We start from the raw sequence: 21,146 nt of genomic DNA, 5'->3' as shown, positions 1-21,146 counted from the left end.
GCGGAGTTTTGACTGCTGTGAGCGATTGTAATGTTAACTGCTTGTGATGGGGGGTTGTTTAACGGCTTCACTGACTCGACTCAACCACACTCACACGATTTACAAACAGACACACGCACACACATCTTGTGGGTTCTCACGCTTGTGCTTCAGTGCTTCCCATCACAATTCAACCCCTAACATGCACACACACACACACACAAAACTCAGTGGGCTTCTAGGCCTCCCCATAGCCCAAAGAACCTGCAGCACATCTGTCTACACTGCATCTCCTCCTCCTCCTCTTTCTACTTCTGGTCCTGCTCCGCTCCTCTAACCATGGCCAGGTGTTTGCCCATAACCACACAGCTCTTCATCTCCAGGCCGTCAGACCGACGCTGATGTAATTGCTCTCTCCGCTGATCCATGAAAACAGAGAGAAAAGGCGAGGAAGAAAAGGGGAAAAGAAGAGAAAGACAGAAAGAGGGCTAGGTTTATATGACATGCAGGGAGGTGTGGGTGGCGAGGAAGAATGTGTGACTATTTTATAGAGGGTGGAGTGTGGATCTCTCTGCGTGTGTTTATGAGAAGGTCAGGGATAAGTTGGTTGAAATGTGTGCAGAGGCAGTAATGATTTTTGTTTGCGTGCGTGTGTGTGTGCGCATCGAAACATGTTTCCAGGTGTGTTCAGAGCCGTCTGCACGCATGTCTCGCCCAAAAGCGACTCCACTGTTTCCACATGTGCGTGTGTGTGTTTTTAGTGATTATGTTGTGATGTCCGTGTCAATTAATATATTCATGATATTTATATATTTAAATATATTTATAAGAGGTTAAATCCACAAGGGGAGGTGGCTTCTATTTTCCTAATGACATGCAAATGAGGTATAATTTTGCGTCGAGCTCAAGCCCATTCCACTGAGGTCTGCGGTGTTATGGGAATTATCAGTCTCTATAAGTGTCTAAAGAAAGGCTGCCATGTTGGTGGCAGTCAGGACTTAGAGTTGGTCCTCTTCAAAAGAAGAAAAACAAAGGACAAATTCCTGTTTAGGCACTCTTGTGTCATTAGATTTTAAATGAATGTAAAAGGAGTTTTAACAGTCTGGATTTAATGCAGTCAGTAATCATGAACTACAAGTGTGCCAGGCAATATAGCTAACAAATTATTCATGTGTATTTGGACTGATTGTATATCATAGAAAAGCTCCAGGGCTCAAAGTGATTCACTCCAACAAAATTATATAAAGACTAAAATAAAGTGATGAGATTGGATTTAAATTTCCATCTGCTACTTATCTAATATTATACATATACATCCATTACTGTGTCTCATTGACGCTGTCTTCGGCAAACTAACTAATTCATCATGCATATCCTATTTATTCCATCATGAAACAAACAACAGCATTAATTTAATAGCCAAAGATTGCAACACTTAGCGGAGATCCCCTGGAGTTTTGAATGAATTCTTGTATTAGATTAATGTTTCCTCCCCATGTGGCTAACCTGTGGCACACGCTACTGTATCAAATTAGAGAATCAGAGGGGAGAAAGCCTCCCGCTGATAAAGATCTAATTATAGCAAACACAATAAACAGCATGATTGTTTTTAATGCGTGCTACACAGATCGTGGAGCTTTATAGAGTGTGAAAGCACTGTGCACTGTAATATTTTATTTTGCGGATGATTAAATTACGACTTCCTTTGTGTTGTCATTTTTCTCACTTTTTTTTCAATTGTCGACTTACAAATTACTGGACATGTGAGCATATTTAAAGCTAAAATATCCAGGCTCATAGATATTTTGAGAACAACGCAATATAGTAGATCCTGCTGATAATGAATAAAACGCCGATTTGCTTTCTTGATAAACATAAGTTAAAATATATTCCTAAGCTTTTACCCAAAATATGCTAAAAACTGTAATATAATAGAGTAGACACTGGTGATACTGAATATATGCTCATTTGTTTTAAGAGTTAAACCAAAATATTTTCCCCAGGTTTTTACCCGAAATACGCTAGAAGTGACAATAAATGGGCAATGAGCAGCTAAGCTAAGCTAGCACTGAGAAAGGGGGAAATGAAGTTATTCTTCCCAAAGGTAACGAAATAGCATCTATCAAGTTAGCAATAAAAATTAGCAAATATGAGTGCTAGTGTCTGTATATTAATTATGATGTTTAAACCATGCAATATTTAGCTTTGCTCGAAGAATAAAAACAGAACCAACAGCTAGCTTTTTTCAATTTAAGATTACAAGCTGCCTTCTGAAGTTCCGCTTTCACATCTCGAGTTCAGCGTTCTATCTTTACGATCTTGGTTGTAATAAAAACTGATAGCTTACTAGCCATTGAGCATGTAGTTTCATACAATAGAAACAAACTTAATTTACAAAAAAGAAAAAAGAAAAAAATTAATTCCAAGTGGTACTCAAGGTCAAGGGCTCTTTTGTCATTTTAGGGAAAATAACCTGTGATTCATAATATTATATTAACATAATATTAACATAATATTTGAAAAGTTTAAATGGTGAAAAGAAAAGAAACAATTTTTATTTCTCACATGGTTCAATTATTTTTTTTCTATCTGGGACTTGGATGTCATTTGTTAAACTGTTGGCAGATTCCTCAGTTCTTTATTCCCATAAACACGGAGCAAAACCGATGCCAATTCAGCATAAGAAAATATTTATCTTGCAATAAATTGATTCTTCGCGTTAATTCATGTGTTCACTGTTGAAGTGCGCCTATTATTTAAGGCCGACTCTTTTTGTATGTCTAACTTTAACTGTCATTACTATCGTTGCGGTCTGGTTGATTGGTTGATTCATCATTTACAGTGTACGCTCTCTCCAAATCTCTTCCTCTCCAGCGATGCTGACATTTGGAGAATTCTTGATTAACATAATTAGACAACTTTGATGGGAGATTTGCAAAATCCCCCCTTTTCTCCCATCCTGACTTGTTTCCATGCAAGCTGTGCAATCTTCACATTAATGCTGGGAGTCCATGGATTAGTTGTGACATTTATAAGGGCATATTTAACCGCGAGATAGGCTACAGAAAAATATCCTCCCCGTGGAAAGACTAAATATGTCAGTGTTTACTGTATGGACTCCACTTTTTCTGCTCCCCCCCCCGTAACCGTGTCTATATAAAGCAGAAGCTGAAGAAAGAGAGTATTAAAAGAGCCAGACAGAAAAATAAAGAGACATAGATAGACTCTAGCATCCTGTTATTTCTCTACGAAGGAGACCAAGGAGAGCTCAAGCAGTTTATTGATTTTCAGAACTGCTCTGCTCTCATTATTATCCCATGGTGCTGAGCACTGTTCATTGGACACACGCAGCACCTCAGGCTGTGATCCCTGTCTGAGAAACCCCAGATCTCACAACAGGCCCTTCCCACAACACACAACCCAACATCCCATTCATACCCATTCATGTATACATCTCAATAGCTTCCACTGGGGGAGTAGCAGGCAACCATAGAGGCATAGAGGCACAATCTCACATCTTTTGAAGTCTATTGTGTATGTGCAGTAGAAGATGGGGAATATACTCCTTTTTTCCAGATGAGAGAATTAAGACTAGGATTCCACTGTGTCATGTCGAGCAGGGTTTGTTGTGGCTTGGTGGGAGGCGACAGTTCGGATCAACAAGGCAAGCTCATTTATTTCAGTTTTCTGGAGTGACAGTGCTTATTCCCGCCACAGCTGTTGCACAGGTCAGTTTATATAAGCAGTCCCTCTACAGTTTCGGATGTTTACCCATCATGGATCAGCTCATGCAAACAGGATCAAACAATCAAAGCTGCCTCACACATCCCTGTCCCATCCTGCTTCACATGCATTCATCAAGACAAGGAAAAATCTGTGCTTTTATACTGTCCACTACCCTCTCATTCAGACTGGGTCGTTGTGAAATTATGTCATGGCTGCTGCTCACCTTTAGCTTTGGTTTGTCTTTAATTATTGTCAGGGAGGAACACACAGCCCAGCTCATCAACTGGATAAATATTTGACCGCTATTCCATAAATTGGCATAGGGGTTTTTGTTTTAACGACGCATTCTGTCCGAGCCAGACATCATGCACCGAGCGATGCACAGTGAATTGGCTCTCTGCAGGTGACCGCAGCTTTTCTCGGCATGACGTAAATTAAAACTCACATTTCTGTTCAGAAAATGAGAGATTTCATACACTTCCCAAATTTGTCTTATTTAATTATAACCTATGTCAAAGCATAATTTAGGAAGCTTAGGCAGGGCATCGAATTAATCAAGAAATAGGTATGTTTGTGGACTGTGAAGGAGGGTTCAGGGAAGTGTCTCTCTGTGTGTGTGTCTGTGCGTGTGACAGTCAGTGAGTTCTGAATGTTGGAGAATATTTGTGCTTTGTTTGTGTATTCTTTTGAATGCGTGTGTTTGCGGGTGGCTGCGCGTGCCTCTGGGTAAAATCTGATCTGCTTCAACCCAGGGGGGTTTTACTAACAGGACTCAGGGGCATGTGCTGGCATCATGTTGGAAACCTCAAAGCAGGACACACAGGCTATGAGGCGTCATGCCTTTACAAATAAGGATCCCACTGTGATTTTAGCCAGTGTCGCTTTAGCTTGGCTTATGGTTTATGCTAATAGCTTCTGTAAAGGATCATAGAAATCCAAACAGTCTGACATTTTTTTGATTATCATTCCACATTGAGCAACAAAGGCAGCAAAGGACAAAGAAGACACAAAACTTTCAGGAGTAGAAATCTAACGTGTGGGTAATTGATTCATTCATTTAGGTAAATTTGGGTGAGAACTACAAAAACAAAAAAGTATGAAACATAATGAGTTTCATTAATGCTGCAGTCACATAGAAAACAGTGGATGGAAACCTCAACATGACCAAAACTACTGAAATCATATTCAACGAACCTGCATTCTCATTGCCTTTGAGATTCGTGCTACTGTCGTCAGCGTGACTTTGTTGCCTCAAGGGCGATAAAATGGCATTAACATTGAATCAGTTTGCTATCAGTTTGGAATTGAATGGGGGTTGCTGTGTATATGCAAAAAAAAAAAAATCACATTAACTACTTACATTCAGAGTCCAGCCAGAATCTTACAGATCTGAGAAAAAAAACCCCATCACAAAGTTGCTTCAGGACAGCAGTTTAACTGCAAACTGACGTGATTGCAACATGTTGGCAATTTGTAAGCATTTATAAATTAAATTGCAGTTTGAAAAATTGAAAACATCAGACCGCCAGTGTCTGGGTAGAGATCTTCTCCCACAAGGCAACCTCTGTAACTGCCTTGCCACTGAAAGTGGTTACCCGGAAATTGAGGGTGTCGTACACTCAACCTCTGGGGAACCAGTTGGACACCACAACTACTTGTAATCAGTCTCCAACAGCAAATGCTATGCAATCCCTGGAATATGACCCATTTTTCCTGCTTGCACTGTCCCAGTGTCACTCTCATATGACTGAGCTATAAAGCTAAGCTGCACTTTCTCATTGAGTTGAAGTATTGTGTGCACTTTCTGCAAAATCTGAGTGATCTCTGGTCATATAAGTAACTATCTCTGTGAACCTTAGTGGCATGTACATAATGTAAAGTAGATGTTAGAACTGTCAGTGTAAAAGTATTAAAATGAAAATGTGACTAACAAGATGGGCTTATTGTGCCGGAAAACATGGGAGGGTAGAGTGTGCGAGTTTATGTTCCTCATATCAAGTGGTCTGCATTAAAACCTAAATAATAAACCAGTTTCCACCTTTCTCCAGTTTCCACATATCATCAAAATATCAGCATATGACAAGCCAATGAGCCTGAATGATGGGTCAAACACAGCTGCTGTCTCAGTGGCTTTGGATGATTGTCAATAAATTTCAATTAATTACAGATGGGCGTCAGCTTTGATCTCATATTCTTCAACAGGCGAAGTCATTTTGAATGCTCTCGAAAGCTGCAATGCAGGCACATGTGGATTCTGCATTGCCTGGCCCAAGCCATTGTGATAACCCGCCGAGTGGGCTCCTTGGTTCTTAATGTCATTTTTAATCGTCAATCACCTGTTATTCTCTGCCTTTATCCAAGCAGTACATATTTATGAACTCTGGTCCTTTTGTGTGAACATTTGCAACTGATTACGTGTGGTTTCACACTCCAGACTTGGATTCCAGATGTGCATCTATATAAGCAGAAAGTCAGTCTCTATTCCACTCCTAGAGTTTTAAGTAATTAAATAAAAATAGGTAGTTTATTAGCATCAAAATCCTAATCAGTTGCTGCAACAGGGTTCATTCTAATCATGAAGAAAAGTTTCTTTAATGAGTCCATAAATTTATGTCCATTCGTGTTCATTTCCCATCCAGACAGATTAATTCCGTGCCAAATACAAAGTCTCTCTTTTTTGACAGTTGGACCAATAAAAGGTTGAATGTTTTGATCAGACAGCCTCAAACAATCTTTTGCTTGGAGAAAAAAAAGAAGAAAAAAGGACTTACCATAATACTATTAATCATGTGAGGGTGTCAAGGTTCAGCTGGTGTCACGGTCAGCTTCAAAGAGCTTTCCTTATTAAGTTCTACTCATTCTGCATGGACTTCTGTGTAAAATCTTTGAAGATTTGTTCAGGTACAGGTGCCTGTTCTTGCTGTTCAAAATGACAGCTCAACTCTTTCGCCTGGCCATTAAAGTCAATGCAGAGAGCAATGTGGGCCAATTTTTGCATTTCTATTACAACTGCAGGGTGCTAAGAAATAAGCTCATTAGGGCTAATTACAGATATTCTGTCCTAAAGCTATCTCTCATTGTCAGCTCAGTTTCTGAAAGAGTTGTACAAAAGTTTCCTCGAAAAACAAATGAGATTAGCAAGCTCATGATAAGAGTGGAGACTCACAGTTAATCATACAGATCACCTAACTATATACTTGGAATGCTAAAGCTTTGCAGTCCCATTATGAATATTTTCAAAGCTGCATTGAGCATTCGGGGAAAATGAAATCCTTTACATATATAAAAGTTTAAATCAAACAATCACAACAAAAAGGTTGTTTATTAGTGATATATATGTGTATATATATGGAGGAAGGTGCTAGTTAGCTTAGAAACCTCTAGGATTAAATTAAGTTTAGGAAGAGGTTCCAGAAATCTGCAGAGCCTTGTTTTGAAACTCAGTTAACACTACTGGAATCTTATGTTAAAACACCTTACTACTAATAACATGCCTACTGTACTGGGGTGATCTTTTTTATTACTTACTGTGTACTGGGCTCATGGCAGAAATCACAGGTAAGGATAATCCAGTTTATTATAGGACTGTTTTTTGCTAGCCAAAATTAGCACATCGTGGTGAATTTTGGATATGGCTAGCTAACTAAGCTAGCTAGCATGACGATTGGTCAACTTTTTCACGGTGGGCGGCAAATGACATCTGTCGAAATACCAAACTCTAATTCGTCAGTCAGCTGTTGCAAGCATGACATTAACTATGGCCATTTTTCTTTCATACAGAGCTAGCCAGACTCTGTTTGTATGAACGAATTCTTGGAAATCAGATCAATGCTCAGCAAATATTTGTGCTGAAGTCAAAGGGTCTAAAATTAAATATCAATGTTTATGAAACCAAAAATATAAAATAATTAAAAAAAACTATACACACCATCACATAACAGTGTATTAAAGAGTTCCATCCATTTTCCTCCACTTATCTAATCCAGGTTCGTGAGGACAAGGAGTACATCCTGGACAGGTCACCAGTCTGTCACAGAGCCAACATACAACTATTCACACCTATGGCCATTTTATGATCACCAATTATTGGTGGATTTGAACCAGGACCCTACAGCTGTAAAGTGATAATGCTGACCATTGTACCACCATGCTGACCTGAAGGTTTTTAATCTTTGGTTTTTGTACAGATTACAGAAATGAGATACAACAACATGTCAGATACGTGTTTAAAATGCTGGAGAATGTATTTTATTACCTTTTGCAGATAATTAAGCTCACTGTTTGATCTTTGTTTTTTATTTTACACTAACTGGTAGATGACTCCAACCAAAAAACGAATGTGTATTTCTTTTTTCTTTTTTTAGAAGGAAAAAGAAAATTGATTTATTATACATAAATTATATATGTAATTATATTAAAGACACATAGAGGGTGTGCAGTGTGGAAGATGAAATACATGGTAGCCTGGAGTTGCAGTATTTGTTTGGGGCTGGGCTCCCTCCTTACTCGGCAAAGGAGGATTAGACTTGTCGGCAGCGTGTGCACCGACTGAGCCGGCGCTTCTCTTCGCCACTACACACTCTAGCAATCAGGCAAGCTGCCAAACAAACAGATGAAGTCAACAGAGAGATGCTTCCTTGTGTCTTCTGAGATGTGACTGCAACAGATGCAATGCTGACACCAGCGCTTGACACACTGTGACAACCCACTGTGTCTACACAGCCAGCTCCACTTTGACTTATTTTGAAAAAAAAAAAAAAAAAGGAGGCAGGGAGGGAGTGGGGAATGACACTGTGCACATGATCACACACAAGATAATGTTTGTCAGCAGCAACAGCAGTGTCACTATGTAAGAGAGACAAAGACTGACAACAGGGGTTGATTTCACGGTGCACTTACCTTGCATGTACAGTCTTCAAAAGATTACCATACGTCGAGGAGGGACCCTTCAAGTATAGGCTTTAATCTGTTTGTGTTTTATCCAGAAGCTGAACTGTGACCATTACACACTACCGAGGCCAAATTCATATTATTTAAATGAAAATTTAACTTTTTTCCCCCCTTTCAACTGTATCTCTACATTTGGCACCCAGTCAGGCAGGCTGAAAGCACTGCATGCTGGTTAATGGAGTTGTTGGCTTTGAGCAGCTCTAGAGGATGGAGTGAGGGAGTATCTGTATCCAGGTAATTACAGTCTAAGGGGGCACAGAGGTCCTCTGTGATTACACATCAGGCCTGTAATGGATTCAACACTTATAGACATAGAGAGAGGGAGGGAGCGAGACAGAGACACACATTCCTTACCTTCCTATCGTGAAGGCAAGGGACGGGCGGGTGAGAGCTGGCAAGGTGGGGCGGGGTAGGTAGGTATATCTGCAAGATGGATTACGTGGGGTTTGCCGAGTTCAACATTGACACAGATTCATCGTAAATCATTATGCTGGGGACCCTGAGTGATTTCTGCATTAGGAGCAGAAAATGGAGTTCATCCAGTCAATGAGGGAGGGCATATTTCACATCAATCACCTCCACACTCTCATGTTACCAAGGCTTAAATCTCACTTATATTGTTACCAATAGGGTTCAATGGCTATGATGGCAATCAGCAAGAATCTGCACTAACAATACCCTGCTGACTATAGAGAGGACACAGCACAGGACTCTGCTCCCATTTATGTGAAGAAAATTATATTTGAATTGAAATGGAGAAAGATAAAAGATAGAGTTGGAGCTAAAAAGGTTGTTGCGATTATTATTCTGTTGCATATTTACAGTTTTCAACTTTTGACACATGTTGTCCATCTTTGTGGTTGATTTACCACAGCTATTTTGTCTATTTTCTTTAGGTATGCAAATGGGAGTTTAATACTGAGGCTGACAGAGATCCAACCCACAATCTCATACAGGTACTTGGATAAAATAAAATATTGAATGGCAAGAACAACTGGAAAGCTTGACGACAGTGACTTGAAGGACAATCTGGCAACCGAATGAGCAATGGGAGGAATGACTTGCAATGTTTGCCACACAAAACATAGACAGGAAGTACTAAAACAAATTGGGAAACATGAAGGTAAGTAAGAAAGGCTGTGTGCCAGTACCTGTACAGAAAAAAAACACCATCCCATTACATCATAATTGAAAAGGCAGATGACAGAAAACACCACAGTGCCTTGCCAGGTTTGGTCACATTTTGAGTTATAAGCTACAGATGCTCCAAGAGGGTCAAATTTCAAGTAAAATGTCAATGGTGGAGTAGTTGGTACTCTTGCCTTACAGCAAGATGGTTCAAATCCACTAACCAGCTGGGGCTTTTCTGTGTGGAATTTTCATGTTCTCCCTGTCTGCATAGATCCTTTCTGGGTACTCTTGCTTCCTGCCACAATGGGGCTAGATTAATTGGGGGTTATAAATTGGTCATAGGTGCAGGTGACCTATATACTTTCTAGTTTTTCAACAATCCTGACTCTTCTTTTACCCAAATTTCTTTTCATGCGGTGCAAATGTTTTGAGTGGGTGGAAGGTCTTATCTTGGTGAAATATGCAAGGCCTGACCTTGAAAAAGATGTGATCTGGATGGGAGCTGTGAGGTAGTGTAGACCAAGTGGCAAGGAAGGTGATAAGTAGACAGCAACGGCATCAGTTTCTTTTAAGTGTACTTTATTTCTGGCATCTCCATCATACCATTTTAAAGCCTGGTAGGTAAAATCTCACTTGCTGTATACAGGACTTTACACACACTTGAACCTCATTAGTCTCTACTATTGAAAAATGGGTTAGACCAAACAATACGATTCTAAACAAAAACCCTATATAAACAGGAGGTACTGGGGCAGCCCCTCCCACACACCTGTTTTAGATATAGGACCTGAACAAATTGACAAACATGGTAAATATAACCAAAGCAACATAAGCAAACATAATTTATTAGAAATTTACCTGTGAACAGAAGAAAATTCAAATGACTTGTTGATTAGTGGTATTTGCTTTAAAAACATATGCATAGATGTAATGGATGTAACTAGTGCTACCACAAACCAACCCGGGATAGTATGTAAAGCAAAGTTAGTATTATGGCCAACTGTACAAAAAAAGATGAATTTAGATAAATTATCAATATGGTTAAGGGACAAGTGGTAACTGAGTTTAAGTGTAACCACTTTGTCACAGGATCATATGTTGGTCTAAAACCTGTATATACTTTCAAGCTTTAACTAACAAATCATTCATCTTTTTGTTTATGTTTTTCATAAAAACTTCAAATTTTGAATATATCATTGTACCCAGTCATGTTTGTAACATGTTAGCAGTTAAACTAATTGGCTGCAGAGTGTTCCTCCAGCTGTTTGTTTTTAGTGGCATTTACTTTTTTACCAACATTTTTGAGATATGTTACCACCATCAAACTCAAAATGACCCTATTAATTTATTTAAATTATCAATTTTCTCAGTTTAAACATATGATATGAATAAGATACAGATTTGTGAAATTTGGAAATCACTGGATTCTGTTTTTATTTCCAAACAAACCAAATTCATTTACAAAAATAAGGAAAATAAAACACAAACCAACAATAAGTGTCTCAATAACTGGGTCATCATGTCACAGCTTCAGCTTGCCTTGGCAATGATTCTCCAAGTCTCTGGAAGTCTGCTGCAGGAATGGAACACAATTCCTTCAAAATACATTCCCTCATCTGCTTTTCAGATGATGGTTTCAGAGAGCACTATCTGCACCGCTTGAGTGCAAAGACCTGAGAATTTGCCACCACTGTCATAGTGTTTAAACCATTCAGTGACATCTCACTCCCTTTGGGTGGGAGTACTGTCATCCTGGAAGAAGAGACACTAATGAAAGCAATCTTGTGAGAACCAAAATGTTTTGACTTTTACTTGAATTTCTCATGACTCTATTACATATGCAAAAATATGTTCATTTTTTAAATAAAATTGTATATATTTTTTATTATGCCAACATATATATTTGAAAAAATATATATTTTACGTGATTACTCACTTTTTCCTAACTTTATTTTTGGGGACACATGTTCAGGGAGGGCCTTGTTCTCCTCTCCGCCGCCAAGAGTAGCAAAGGCAGAGAAGAGTGGCTTCTCTGGCTGTGGTGGCGCAGGAATGCGGATATGATGAAAATGTTTTAGACGCAGCTTTCCTCAGTAAACTACCGCCACTGAGCGTCGAGGGCGTCGCGAGGATTATTATTCATGTTTTTTTGCACGTCAACAACATCTGGCCCGAGCAGAGACCCGGTTACACTGCCAACTATACTTACGGAAAAGTTTTTGGACTCGAAGCTACTCCTTCACCCAGTTTCCTTTCTCTTCCTAACGTCTCGGGAAACGAGTTGGAGGAAGCGAGGATGGGAATAAATCACTTCTGAAGCACCGGAGTTGTCATGTTTGAAAGGTAAATTGTCCTTCGTGTCGCCTTTTGCCGTAAATAACGCTTAGAACAATTAAAGCGTTTTATATATATATATATATATATATATATATATATATATATATATATATATACCTATAGAAAATGGTGTGTATGTGAATAAATGAACGCCATGTGAAGTTTTGCAGTAAGTTTATGTTTAAAAAAAAAACGACAAAAAGGGAAATTTCGACTAAGACTTTCTGGAGCGCGACGTCACTTTTCTCGCTGCGTGAATAAGTTGGCGACCTGCGCGTTTGTTTAAAACATTTTTTATTTGTGTCTTCAAGCCTGTGCTGATGATGAGGCGTTGGTTTTCACAGCATTGAAGGCTGAGGACAGGGAGAAACTACTTCTGCTGTTTTGTTTCCCCCCAAAAGACGACTGTCTCATGTCCAAGGAGACTGTCCTTCATCCGGATGGGCTGGCAGAGCCAGCGAAGGGCCCAGGGCAGGAGACAAGTCCCCTGCTGTCAGCCACACACGGTAAGAAAACACAGGATGGACCTAAAGTGAAAACCGATTGATTTAGAAACGTACAATTTCAGTTACATAAGTCAGGTGTATTTATCCTTGAGAGGGTTTGGGAGGATGAGAGAGGTGCTTTTGTAAGATCTAATTAGCTTTTTGTCAGAATATGTTGGCTCTGTACTGGTTCAGATCCACCAATCACATTTAAAATGAACCTTTTACCCACATTCAAGCCAAGCTTACCCACTTAAAACATCCAATCCAAAGGAAAAAAAAAAAGGGAAAAAAAACTCCTATATAACACCAGCCTCTGGTGTACATGTTTATGGAGGGTTTTTTTTTTCAATCCTAGCTGCCAGCATACCAGTAATGAAAGTGAGCTCTAAATATAGTGTCATACTCAGTCAGAAACTCACGCTAAAAAGCAAATCCTAAAGACAAGCCAGTGGGTGTGTGCTACAGATGATTGGCATATCAGGATTTTTCAGTCTGCTCTGGACAATCACAGACTTGCTTTCTACATTATATTCATGTGACTTTTGGTGTGCATCAGTATCTCTGCTCCAGCTTTAAGCTCGATAGTGTTTGTGGTTTTTTTTTTGTTTTTTCCCCCCCAATAAAGTCTGCAGAAACGCCCTAGTGACTATTAACAGCAACCACAGCCAATTATAGTTTTTAATTAACTTTCTAGTTGCCCCTAAGATTATCACATGTAAAATAAGCTTACCCCCCCCCCACACCCCCTTTTCATTTTTCTTCAAACAAGCAATGAACCATTAACCATCCTATTTATACCAAGCATCATTATGGCACTGTCAGAAAATAGCAAAGTAGGACAAAGTAAGCAATCACTGGGGCTGTTGGGTTGTGAATGGATTTTTTTTTTTTTTTTGCTGGACCTTCAAAGGCACTTGGAGTTAGGACTAGATTTCCCCTCCCCGGGGACTGCGGATGTACAGAGAATAGAGCAATTTATTTCTAACTGTGATCACTAAATACTGCGATGCATCACACAGAACTGCTGCTAACGTCACCGCTGCTACCATACATTAGCCCCCCCGAGCTGAGATATGTGCCATATCTGTCTGGGCAGAGTTTCTGGCCCGCACTCATCTGTTACGCTGCCCCATCCATCACTTGCTTACAAACACAGGGTGTTGTATGGGAGTATGGGAGCAAGGCTTCTGTAAATGTGATTCTTTTTTTTTAGGTTTGTTGAATCAATCTTCACCGAGCTGAAGGCTCGAGCTCCACGACGGCACTGAAAAACTTTCAGTTTTAAGGGGAAAAAATCCCCCAAAACTATGGCCTATGAGTAGGCATCTGGCTCCAAACCAGTGAATAAAGTCATTGTGGAAGGTTTATTTACCGAACAAAGCAGCAGTGTGCAGTGAGCGAAGCCTGAGCGAGCCTTGAAGTCAAGAGGCCAGAAGAAACGGGTTAGGCAGATGAGTGAAGCTGTCTCTCGTGCATTTGCGCATCTATCAGGCTGTAAGATTTTTTTTCTCTTCTTCTTCTTCTTTTTGCCAACATACTTTTTCCAATTTAGATGAATGCAGCCTTTTATGGCAGTTAAAAAGCTTGGCAGGTAGAGCACGCCCGGGAGCAAAAGGAGAGAAAATGAGATCCAGAGCTCTGGCAAGGCCTTTACCTGAACCGCCCCTCAATGTTGTGCAGTTTGCCAGTGGCCTGTTTTTTCTGGCAAAAACATGCTGAGCGGCCTCCGCACCTCTGGATCATCCAGCTGTCCCTGATATTCTGTCCTCCGTGGCCAACTCTACACTTAAAGTTTACATCTGTTTTTTTTATTTTGTTTTATTTTATTTTAAAGGAATGAACAGCTGAGTCCTTAATAGCATGAAATTAAACTAAGCGACCCCGTCTTGTCGGTCACCATGCAGCACAGTACTTAGTTTGCGCAACTCTCCATGTGGCGGGTTTTTCTTCATCAGCTCTGTTTGACGTTAAATTCTTGTGACCCTAGATGCTCGTGACAATGAATCATCAGGGAGAATATCATCTCCCAGGAAACCAGCCGCCGAAGGACCGAGTCACGTGATGGAGGAGAAGCCTAATTATTGCGAGCCTGTAAGAAGTAAGTTTTAACGACCTGGGAAAAGCTGTGGGCGGGCAGCGGGGCATCTTGCTGTTATTTTTAATGATAAACAACAATGCACCGTTTAATTGTAGAGAGTGGAAATAACAAACACGTTCTGCCTGCAACAGTCACAACGGTTCTGTTTACCATTTATTTAACATTAAAGCGGCTGTAATCTCGTCCTTTTTTCTATCATCACAACCGCTATATGGATAGTTGTTGTTATGGCAGTTGCACAGTGTGTGAGGCAGGGGTCAGTTGGCCAACTAAAATATTAGCTTCAGTGTTTCCAATTAAAGTAATGTCAAGATAGCACCAAGCTCTCTTGGTAAGCGTGGTAACATGCAGGCGCTCTTATTCTGCCATAATGACCAAGACTTGGCTCATTTCGTCATTTTTTACTTCTCCTTCCAAACCCTCAGCGCTGTGTTTTGGAAGTGGGGAAATCCTGTTTGTGGTTCTGGCACTAGCTGTCTTTACACTCTGATTGAATGTTAGCCACAGTGTTTTTTAGCCTGCACCAATCATTCACCTATTGAAGAAGACTTGTGCCAGCAGCTAGAGGCACTTTTCTGTTGAAGAAATGTTCACCAGGATTACATGAGTATATTGTTCCTCCCTGCGATCCATCATACCATTAGCAGGTGTTTTAGATTTTCAAAAGATGTCTTTTTTTCTGGATGGTTCTAATTTTTTATTTATTTTTTCCTTTGGGGAAACTTTGTGTGCCTGTATTGTAACTCTGAGTTAATCACATTGTTTTATGCAAATGCAGTGCACGGTGAGGTTTTACAAAACAATTATTTGACATTGAACTTCTTGAGTCTAATTAAACCAAGATGCACTTTAGTTCAGCAATTTGAATTGATATTGAAATATGGATTGCAGGTCACAAAATGAAACGGGCTAAAAGCTTTGTGTGCCTTCGTGTGTGTTTCATTGTTCCTAAGAAGAGTGAGATGTGTCAACATAGGCTAATAGCACCTGATTGCTTCCATCCATGTAAGTGCCTAGCAATAATAAGGATTGTTTTTTTTTATCTTCATTTGACACAGTTCTTGACAACAGTTCCTTTGTTTCTTGGTTGTTAACTTTTCCAGGGTGCCTTTTCCTGCCTTTTCTGGTATTAAGCTTAATGACTTGCCAGTGGCTTGTTTACTGAAGTAGCATGGAAAAGAGATAATAATAAAAAAGAAAATTCTGTCAAGAGGTCTCTCTAGCTTGGCAGGTGTGCGGAGTATTGCACTTTTAGAGGGAGGCATGCTCTGCTTTCATCTCAGCAGATAAGCCCCTGTGACAACAGTTTTGCGTTGTAATTGATGTCGCTCCCCTTAACATCCACACCGATTCTTTTTTCTGCTACACACACACACACACACACACACACACACACACACACACACACACACACATAAACACACAGAGGCTGGTAAAGAAGTTTTCCTGTTTTTCATTTGAAAGATCAAAGCCTGATTATAGTATTTATAATACAATAAAAACACTTAGTTTGTCTAGTTTGAATAGTTTGTCTTCAACTCTGTCCTGCAATAGAATACTTTGAGAATATTCCAGAGATTTCCCAATGAAACAGGAAATTCTAAACACCTAGATGTTGCTAAAATATTGAAAAGTGACAATTATAAGTAGGAATGTTAGTTCTTGTAGAGAACCGGTCCCAAGTACTTCAATTCCTTGGAATTGTTAGTGTGCTTGTCCGTCGAGCCCACTTATTGGTTCCATTTGCACTTGCACCACAATCAGCTGATTTCAGTTTGTGTGCCAGAGGAGAAAAATAATAGCACAGTCTACAGCCTGGATATGTACATTACCTTTATTTATTTTTTATTGCACAACAGTACGAGAGCGTAACGGTAAAATGCAAACTGCATCCAGAACAGAAACAACTTCAGGTCTTTGCAAGCCCCTGCACAGACGGTATGCTAACAAGCTAGCAAAGGAAATCATACTTTCTGATAAACAGGATAATTCAATTTTAAGATAAGATAAGATAACCTTTATTAGTCCCACACGTGGGAAATTTGTTTTGTCACAGCAGGAAGTGGACAGTGCAAAAGTTATGAGGCAAAAATTAGAATACAATAAGAATAAATACAGTACACAACTGTACAGAATAGAATAAAATAAAATAAAATACTATATACAGTAGAATAAAATAAAATAAATATACAATAAGATAAAAATAGAATACAAATACAAATACTATATACAACTGAGTAAAAATACAACGATGACAGAAAGGATTATTGCACTTAGTATTATTGCATATGTATGGATGTTTTATGAGAGTTTATTTACTGTCTGACATTCTCTGACAAAGTTGGATGCACTTCAAAGAAGTGTCTCACAGTGGCTAACACTAATAAAAGCAGCAGCTTGGCATCAGAAAAGTTCAGGATATCCTCAACAGCTCGCCTCAGTATCACTGTTACTAGTCAGAAATGAGCGCCATTAGATTAGTTAGACAAAGTTTTACATTTGGGGTAACTCAAGTAAAACTGTAACATATCTCAAAATATTAAACTGACTTTGTCTTCTTCTTCTTCTTCTTCTTCTTCTTCTAATAATGTATATTAACACAAAAAAAATTTAATTTTGGCTATACCCTTATTCATAAGGGGCTGCCAGAGCTGGTAGCTGTGCATACTTGATTTGGCAGACTCAAGCGCTGGATGCATCTCCCAAGGAATATCTGTCTTCTTATGGGACCAAACTGGGGGTCTTTCACTGTTTAAGCGACCGCATGAACCATTCCACCATGGTTTCAGAAAGTACAATAATTTATTTTTATTTTTTTTAAAGTACAATAAAACCATAAAATCAAACATGATATATAGGCATCAGTGTAGGGGATAAAATCACTTCCCAATTAATTTGTCTGATTTCTAAAAGCTTCTACAAATTGTTGAGTTTTCTAATTTCAGTAGTAACATTGAGCCTTTCAAAGAGTGGAGCTTACTGCATTATGAAGTTGAGCTATAGCTAAAAAGACATGTAAGATACCCAGGTTTGTAAATAAAGAAAATGAACTATAATCTTGGAGAACGTTTTTAAGTAGCTTTGTCTGTTTGTGGTCATCTAATAGTTGGAAAAATGATTTAGGGCTGCTTAACTTAACCTATTTATGTCATAGACTGGCAGTCTCGCTGTGGTTGTGTTTTGAGGGAACCAATCTGCTCGCTGGCAGGGGTAATTGAGAGCTCTCTTCACCACAGAAACAGGAAATCAATAAGAAATCATCTGCCCGCCTACATCTCAGTCCTGACTGTGTCCCAGGGCTGTCTGATTTTAAAGCTGTGTACAATTTGTGGATGGTGACTTATCACAACAAGAGGAAGCCCATTATATTGTTGTAATAACAGCAAAGATCCTATTTCAGTTATGATAACATTGTTTTGACAAGTGGTCTATTTAATCAGTGGGCCCCCTTAAAATGAGAAAGTAAACACAGTGGTGTTTCTGTATTTTTTAAATGTTCTCAGCAGAGCGCATTTAAAGGAAAGTGCAGTGAACACTGTTATGCCACGCGTTGTGCGAGGCGTAATAATTTACGATTGCAAACAAGATAAATTCCAGTCGCCGCTTAGATTGTAAACCATTGCGGCTTAGACAACAAAAGTACAATTCTGCCCCTCTTGTTAGACCTTTGTCAGCACACAGTTCCTCTGTGGCTCTGAAACCTGGGAGAGGAGGAAGAGTCATGTGTGGGAGACAGACATTCCTCAAGAGACTATTCTGGTTTTTCAAGCACCTGATATCTCTTGCAAACAGGGCCATGCCTCTCCAGCCCATGTCTGGAAATAAATTGCTACCACCCAGCACTAGTTTTATGAGTTTAATCATCACATTATTCATAAGATTGTCAAATACTTTTTTTAATGCTTCTGCAGTTGATAAAGATGACCTTACCAGCATGTGAAGAACAGGTCTGTTTTTTTTTTTTTGTTTTTTTTTAAATCTCATGGAAATTCTGTAGTGAGAAAAGAAGGTCAAATAGCATGACTTTTTTTTTCTTTTTTTTTCTAAAGGAAGACATTAGTCTGGCCTTTGTGTGAATCTGTGATTTCACTCTTTAGTTGCACACTTTCAAGGTTATTACCTGTGTATCGAGTTGACCTTTTGGAAGTGGAGGTCACAAAGGGAAGCAACGGGAATTGTTTAACGTGGTTGTGTCATATACTTTCATTTGTCTTTGCAGAAAGGATTCAACAATTCAGAGTTATATATGAACTTATAAAGTTTTTAATATGAGATTTAAAGAAAAAAGGGGTGGCGAGGGCTTCCTCGAGGTGTTTTTGCTGGCCAATTGTTGAATCAACATTCTAAGATCGTGTCACTTTGTTTCATTTGTCTTCCAAAGTGCTTTAAATACTTTAAGACTTTTTTAACCTTGTGTCAATTCTCTTTTTCAAGAATGTTTTTTTTTTTAGGTATAGGAATTGCATTGTAATTGTTGTTATGCAAGATCCATATCTTTATTGCAATCCTCGCAGCCCCGTCTGCAGAAATAATGTGTCTAAAGCATAGACCTATTATAAACTGAACTGTAATTTTCAAGTGATTACTTACCAGTGGGTCATGGAATCAAAAACTGTATAAATAGGGTGAAATGCTAGTGTAGGGGTTGATTAAAATGGTCATTGTAATTCTACCTCTGTTGTAATTATTTTCTCATTGTCTTGGTGCAGATAGATTTCATATGGGAAATTTCAAGTGTGTTAATTAGCATATTTTACCCAAAGTGCCCGAGACTATTCGCTGTTAATTTTTTTATTTTTTTTGAAGATATTCAAAATACTTGAGCCAGATGATTAGATATGCATACCTCCATTTGTGGACCGCAGTCTTTTAAGTGCACGTTAGCTGCAAGACAACATGTATGGATTTTGATTGAGGAGACTGCGTAGAATTTTTTTAAATTCAGAGTAATTTTTTTTGAAGTCATTTTAACACTTTTAGTGTACTCGTAAGAAATATAAATAGTTTTTGATTTGTTACTTTTGAGGACACATTTCAGAAGCTGAAAGTTACACTGTTACTAGCACAGGTTTTGGAGTAAGGGTCAGAGGTTTGTTTTTCCACATGTCTATAACATGTCATGGGGTTAAGAAGCAACACTGTTGTATAGAAACACACAAAAGGCCCTAAAAGAAACATACGTGTCAACCAAATCCATTACATTTTAGACTTTGTAGAAAACAATCCAACTGTGTTTTATCTATGTATATATTTTAATGCAAAGAACTGATTTGTAACACTTGCACACTCGCGTGATTGCTAGGAAAACTTTAGGATTAGTATGTTGCCCAAGGATGCCATTGACTTTCTGATTGGTAGACGACCCACTCTGTCTCTTGAGCCAATCTTTGCACTCTTACGCAATAACCTGAAAGTACTTTTATGCTATAACACAATAGTACAACGATTTTTAGGTCACTTCAGCAGATTAGTGGTTCACAAAGTGGGCTTTGGGGATCTGCAGGGTTCTGGAAGAAAATTTGCAAGAAAATATATCCTGCAGTATTAACAATATTGCATAATATCCACACCCTAAGAAAGTTTATACCTATTTAATAAGCATAATGTGAACATTACGCCCACCCTCGTTGGTTTTGGGTTAATACTGATATGACTGTAAACTCTTTGAGAACCCTTGAGATAGAGCTGGGCGATATGAGATTTTTTCATATCACGATATGTTTTTTCATTTCAGTCGATAACGATATCTATCACGATATAAGCCAAATAACTATATTTGTAAGATTTAAATGTGCCGTTGCTCACAAGTAAAATGTGAAATAATCAGCAGCTTGTTTTGATTTAAATATTTATTTCTCATAATAAGTTCAACAGGGTAGATGTACTTAAGGAACATGAGACTTTTTCAGATAAATAAAGGCAAATATTGCAAACTACACAAAAGGCAGCCGCTAAAGCGTTTAAGTTTCAAAATAGAACAAACGAAACAGACTACTAAATTGTCAATTCCACTTAGAAACAAAATATTAATTCTAAAAATAAATCTTAGTTTGTTTTACAGAAGAACAGACAAAACTGACTAACTTTTGTCAATATCAAATAAACTGAGAACTAAAAGGAAATTCTCAATCTCTCCTTGTTGTATAGCTGAGCTTTTCAAACAGTTTTAACAGTTACTTTAGTCTGACAAAAGCCGAATGACGAATTAGCGCTTCCAGTCAGAGACTGAGGCTACGTCCACACGTACACGGGTATTTTTGAAAACTGAGATTTTCCGTTTTCGTTTTAAAAAAGAATCCCGTCCACACATAAAGGCAGAAATGAAGGAAAACGCTGCTATGAACATGCCAAAGCAGCAGGTGGCGCTAGATTCCTAACCGTGCAGAAATGTTGGCCAATCAGAAGTCTAGAAGCCTCGGTGGGAAAAAGTAAACAAA

The 21,146-nt window shown here is 38.8% G+C and overlaps 1 protein-coding gene across 4 annotated transcripts in view; it reads left to right on the top strand.

The window, feature by feature from the left end:
- mdfic (MyoD family inhibitor domain containing) overlaps window positions 1-21,146 on the top strand; it is a 56,454-nt gene that overhangs the window by 17,536 nt on the left and 17,772 nt on the right. Inside the window, exons 2-6 of one of the 4 annotated variants that reach the window (XM_082511057.1) lie at window positions 7,692-7,866; window positions 9,552-9,778; window positions 11,759-12,129; window positions 12,435-12,629; window positions 14,599-14,709. In XM_082511057.1, the coding sequence (XP_082367183.1) occupies window positions 12,536-12,629; window positions 14,599-14,709 (205 nt within the window). In that variant the 5' untranslated portion in view covers window positions 7,692-7,866; window positions 9,552-9,778; window positions 11,759-12,129; window positions 12,435-12,535. The remainder of the gene's footprint in view (window positions 1-7,691; window positions 7,867-9,551; window positions 9,779-11,758; window positions 12,130-12,434; window positions 12,630-14,598; window positions 14,710-21,146) is intronic. The other 3 variants (XM_082511059.1, XM_082511058.1, XM_082511056.1) reach the window with 3 other exon arrangements.

This window comes from Aulonocara stuartgranti, assembly GCF_965226115.1.
Source record: "Aulonocara stuartgranti genome assembly, chromosome: 17".
Classification (NCBI taxonomy): domain Eukaryota; kingdom Metazoa; phylum Chordata; class Actinopteri; order Cichliformes; family Cichlidae; genus Aulonocara; species Aulonocara stuartgranti.
Note: the sequence above shows the minus strand (reverse complement) of the source record. Positions and strands in the feature narration are given on the sequence as shown.